Consider the following 5,868-nt stretch of genomic DNA (forward strand, 5'->3'; position numbering starts at 1 on the left):
TCTACTTTGCAGTTAACCCTATTGTTAATAAATCCACCTACACTAAGAGAGAAGTTCTTTCGGCTATTGCGAAATTGTTTGACCCCGTTGGGTGGTTGGCTCCAGTCATTGTGACAGCGAAAATTATTATGCAGAAGGTTTGGCTGGATAATGTTGGTTGGGATGATTCACTTTTGGCAGCAACTGAGGCTGATTGGAAAAGGTTCGTGGAATCATATCCCCATGTAAACTCAATCCGGATTCCTAGGTGGATTCAGTATGTTCCAGGAGTTTCTGCAGAACTTCATGTCTTTTCCGACGCCTCGGAAAAGGCATACGCGGGGGTAGTCTATATGCGTGTTGAGTCCCCAGATGGAAAAATTTTCGTAAATTTGCTATCGTGCAAAACAAAGGTCGCTCCCTTAAAATCAATTTCATTACCCCGCTTAGAGCTTTGTGGAGCAGTTTTGGCGTCAGATCTTCTAAAAACTATAGTTCGGGAGATAGGTATCGAATTTCGTCAAATTTATTGTTGGACAGATTCCACTATAGTGCTAGCATGGCTGAAGAAAACCCCCTCCACATGGACAACTTTCGTTGCAAATCGTGTATGTCGGATACAGGAAAATGTTGGCAATCACAACTGGTATCATGTCAAATCAGAAGATAACCCCGCTGACATTGGAAGTCGAGGTATGTCTCCCTCAGAATTGTCTTCCTCCCGCCTATGGTGGCACGGTCCTAATTGGTTAGGTAAGAATAAATCTATATGGTCGAATCATAATCTGGCTACCCTTGATACTGACCTCGAAATGAGAATAGTTCGATCTCATTTTTCGTTCTTTTCGTCGACCTTTGAAGATATTTTGGCTAACTTTCATGTTTGCGTAAAGCGTTTCGAGTCATTGCCTATTTGGTTAGATTTCTTCGCCAAACACATCCCCGGTATAGAAACCATTTTTGTTTTCCCTGCAAGCAAATTTCTTCATCAGAAATAAGTGACGTTCGCACTCGGCTGGTAATTATCGCTCAAAAGATGCATTTCTCTAACGAGTATAAGAATTTAATGGACAAAAAGCCGTTAGATGGTAGGAGTTGCCTACTTCCCCTCAATCCTTTCGTGGATGAAAGCGGCGTCATGCGAATGAATGGTAGATTGGCACATTCACCCACGCTTTCCTATTCGGAGCGATTCCCGATAATCCTCCCCTATCGTAGTACTTTGGCTCTTAGGTTGGTCGAATATACTCACCTCAAATGTGTACACGGTGATATTCAATTGATGTTGCGTACTTTGAGATTGGAATATTGGATTCCACGTATGAAAAATCTCATTCGTTTTGTAGTTCGGCGTTGCAAAGTCTGCATTTTACTGAAAAAGCGCAGCTGCAGTCAATTCATGGCTGCACTTCCCCCAGAGAGAACAACTCTTGATCGGCCATTTACAAATACTGGCGTTGACTTCGCGGGTCCATTTGATATAAAATCTTACCTAGGTCGGTCTTGTCGCCTCACAAAGGGTTATGTATGTGTATTTGTTTGTTTCGCTACAAAGGCGATTCATTTGGAAGCAGTATCTGATTTGTCGACTGCTAATTTCATGGCCGCGTTGCATAGATTCATTGCTCGTCGTGGTTGTCCCCGTTCTATTTTTTCGGATATTGGAACAAATTTCGTTGGCGCTTCGCGGGAAATTCAGAGAGGTTTTAGAGAATTCCTCCAAGAAAGTGCTGGCTCAGTCTCCTCCACGTTATCAGATCAGGGCCTATCGTGGCATTTTATACCTGCTGGTGCTCCTCATATGGGAGGGTTATGGGAGGCTGGAGTCAAGAGCTTTAAACTACATTTTCGAAAGCAAGCTCGAAATCTTAAGTTCACGTTCGAAGAATTAGCAACAGTTTTGGCTAGGATAGAAGCGTGTTTGAACTCGCGTCCTCTTTGTCCGATGTCGGACAGTTCGGACGAAATTGTCGCGTTGACGCCAGGACACTTCCTCATTGGGGCCCCTTTGTTAGCACCGCCTGAACCTCTCCTCACAGAGCAACCATTAAGCTTAGTTAATCGGTTTAGAAAAGTTCAGGCCCTCGCCCACCAGTTTAGTTTGAGGTGGAAAGAGGAATATTTGAAACATTTACACATGAGGTATAAATGGAAATTTCCAGAGCGCGAGTTAGCCATAGACGATCTAGTTGTTGTTCGTCATGACCAGCTTCCGCCAAAGTCGTGGAAATTAGGCCGTGTCGTAAATGTTCATCCGGGAACTGACGGTCACGTTCGAGTCGCGGACGTCCGAACCGAGAACGGCGTTGTAAGACGGCCCACCACCAAGTTGGTCATTCTGACCGACCACCCCTCGATTAGTAATTAAAATGGTTCTCTTCTCGTTATATAGTATGTCGATGAAATTATATACCGAAGACGAACTTTTGAACGCTGATGACGGTATTGCTACCCCGGAATGTTGCCCCACTGACACCACATTGTCGTCGGCTGCCGTTGAAGCTGCTCTTGTGGAACCTATTGCAGCTGTAAAAATATCTGAGCCTGGGTCCGAATCGAACAAGTCGGATTCATCTGCGGCCCTCGCCTCTACTGTCGAATTGATGCAAACCGAGTTCGAATCCATATCTGTGGATTCATCTGCGGCTCCGGTCCCTGCCGATAACCCCCAAATTGAAAAATCGCGAACCGAGTCCGGATCTTCGGGTCCATCTGCGGCTCCGGTTGCCACTCCTCACTCGTTGGAGGAGTCGGCCAAATTTAGTAGGTCCGAATCCCCTCGGGATTCATCTGCGGCCTCCCATAAATGTCGCCTTTGTGACCGCATGCACCCTTTGGATAGATGTAGCGATTTCCGCGTCATGAATGTTGACATGCGTCGTAGAGTTGTAGTTAAATTTAATGATTGCATACGGTGTTTAGCGAAATCCCACCAAGCCAGGGACTGTCAAAGTAAAAGAAAGTGTGCCGTATGCAACGAAGATCACCACACTCTTCTTCACGTTGATTCGAAGACCGTGGTTAAACCCACAAGTAATAGTCGGCGTCGTCCGCATACGGATTATAGGCACCGTTCGCGTCATAGTCCTTACTATCGTCCGACTGAAAATGCTTCCCACTCGCAGGTAGGACTGGTCGGCTTGTTGTCCCTCCAGTCTGGTATCTGCATTTCCCCGACTTTGTTAGTCAAAGTTGATGCTTTTGGCCGTCCCTCTATCGTGAGGGCGGTATTGGACCAATGTAGTAGGCAGAGTCAGATATGCTCCTCTCTGGTGCATAGTCTTCGTATCCCTACTTCAAGAATCGATGGTAGCCAAATATGTAGGCTTAGTCTCACCTCGATATACGACCGGAGTCAGTCCTTGTCAATTGTGGCAGTGGTGACCCATCTGGACCATGCGCGTACGCCTACAGCGGCAATCCCAGAGCGCATAAAAGACTCCTTTCTTGGTCTTCCTTTGGCAGATCCTGATTTTAATAGGCCTGGTCGGGTGGCCCTGGTACTCGGGCCGGAAGTCTATGCCAGGGTCGTAACACATCGGGTGCATGCGACGCCAGGGTTACCGATAGCCCACTACACCATATTTGGGTGGGTATTGTCGGGCATATGTAACATATAGTGTTACACAATGTTTTTTGAAAAAATGAACTGAATTTAAAATAAAGAAAAATAAAGAATTGAATTGGAAAAAAAAAAAGAAAAGAAAAAAAAGAAATGGAACTATGTATTGTATTTTAGTTACAACATCCCAATATGTTGCAAGGTGGGCGGCATGTTTAATTTAGATTGAAAATTATTGGTTTGCAACGTTAACAATGGGTTAACATCTAATTATTTGTAAATGATTAACATCGTTGAAATCTGTCAATGTCAACAGATTTCAACGAGTGGCGAATGGCGCCAACGCCGACTTACTTCATGTTGGGATCGTTGTTTTGTTATTAACTCTCTCTTCTTCTATCGCGTCGATACGAACGAAGGCTCTCCCCGCTATTGTGCAAATTAAGGTAATATTGTTTACCCAAATCCTCTATATTTATTATCAATAAAGCCTGGCTTTTGCCTTATTTTATCTCTTAAAACTAACCCCGCTATTGTGTTTTTATTTATTCTATTTTATTTGGTTTGCTTTGCATATTCCCCCTTTACCCCGCATTGGCGCAAACAAGGTTTCTTTGTCCGCACCCCAAGTGCTGCCGGCTAGCGCCTTGAGGACCTTGTTCCTACTTTTCATCTTCTCGCAGATAGATGATAGATAGATAGATGACTTGAACATACTGTCGAATGTGACCCTTAGAATCTTGGGGGTAGTTCGTGGTCGGTATTAGATTCCCCTCGACCTGCACATTCAGCCGTGTTCTCATCTCCGCAGGCCATGTGGTAAAGAGTGTGGCCGTTGATTTCGTGGTGGATATTTTCATATTCCTCGCGTGGAAGTCTGCGGCAAAGCTCAGCGAGATGGGGATTCAGCCTTTCACATATGTCATCGCCCACTGGTGCCGACGCTATGATCGTACAATCATCCGCATACGTTACGATCTCTGTGCTGTCTAGAGGGCGAGGAATTCCGGAAAGATAGAAGTAAAACAGTTTCCGTGATATCACCCCACCTTGGGGAACTCCCTGTTTCACTCTACGGGCTTTGGACTTATTATTCCGGCTGGCGCCCACACATATAGTTGATTACCCAACGTTTCAAGCTTGGCCGGAGGGGAGTTCTCTGCACGTCCTCAAACACTATGGCATGATTGACCGTAACAAATGCCTTTGATAAGTCAAGGGCTACCAACACTGTTCTGTCACACGGCCTGTTCTGGTTCTGTCCTCTACTAATATGTGTGGAAATGGGGTGTAATGCTGTTGTGGTACTGGCTACTGGCGACAAAAGCGAAATTGGTAGCGGGACCACCCGGCCCATTTTCCAGGTTTCGGGCACTGTGTGGGTGGCTAGTGACAAATTGAAAACTTTCGTTAAGTACTCGACTCCCGGCGTATCCAGCTGTTTCAACATTACTATTGAGATTCCGTCTGGGCCCAACGCTTTGGATGACTTAGCGTTACGGATGACATTTGCAGCATCGCCCATCGTAAACTGAGGTGGTTCCTCCTCGGCGGGAAGAGATCTGATACGACTTAGTACTTTTCGCTTAGCCCTGTCGCTTTCGGGGTGCTCGACAAATTGTCGGTTAAAATACTCTGCGCACCTCTTCGGATCAGTCACCGTTACGTCAATAAAAGTGACTGAGGTCCTACCATCCTTTTTTCCAGGGTTCGAGAGCGACTTAACCGTTACCCACAGCTTACGCATATCGGTTTTAAATTATGCAACACTTTTTCCTCTTATGCTCCTGTACCAACCGGTTGACTTCCACTGTCAAATTACTGATTCTAGAATCAGTAGGGTTGGTACGACGGAGATCATCACGCTCGGTTGCTAATCCCGCTGCCTCTGCTGGGAAGTTTGGTCTTATCTTGGGTATTCGACCAGCAGGCATATAGCTAGCGGCTGCAGCTTTGAAGATGTTTCGGAACATCCTTTCTGCTACCCGAACATCAGAAGGGTTGGGCAGTTCTCTGAAGCGGCGATTTGTGAATTCTCTGAACTCTGGCCAATAAGCTTTCCCATGGTTAAGGAAACGGCGGCGTTTAGAGGTTATGAAATCGGGCTACCTACTTATGGAGACAATTATCGGGAGATGGTCTAAGCCAAGAGAAATGACGGGTTGTCAAGTCACGTCATTTTTCAGACAGGGTAACACAACGGTTAAGTCTGGCGAACTGAGACACTCTCCTCTTATTCGGGTGGGGGCATCCTCGTTAACCGTGCAGAATGTGGAGCAGTCAATCTGCTCTGCCAGCGCTGTTCCCCTGCTCATTACCTAGGTTCA

The 5,868-nt window shown here is 45.9% G+C and overlaps 1 protein-coding gene across 1 annotated transcript; it reads left to right on the forward strand.

The window, feature by feature from the left end:
* The first annotated feature begins 2,331 nt into the window (after positions 1 to 2,331).
* On the forward strand, positions 2,332 to 3,966 carry LOC131803269 (uncharacterized). Its single transcript, XM_059124358.1, has one exon. It carries the CDS (start codon positions 2,349 to 2,351, stop codon positions 3,597 to 3,599), a length of 1,251 nt encoding a protein of 416 aa, XP_058980341.1. The 5' UTR covers positions 2,332 to 2,348; the 3' UTR covers positions 3,600 to 3,966.
* Positions 3,967 to 5,868: the final 1,902 nt, after the last annotated feature.

This window comes from Musca domestica, unplaced genomic scaffold (genome assembly GCF_030504385.1).
Source record: "Musca domestica strain aabys unplaced genomic scaffold, Musca_domestica.polishedcontigs.V.1.1 28, whole genome shotgun sequence".
Lineage (NCBI taxonomy): Eukaryota > Metazoa > Arthropoda > Insecta > Diptera > Muscidae > Musca > Musca domestica.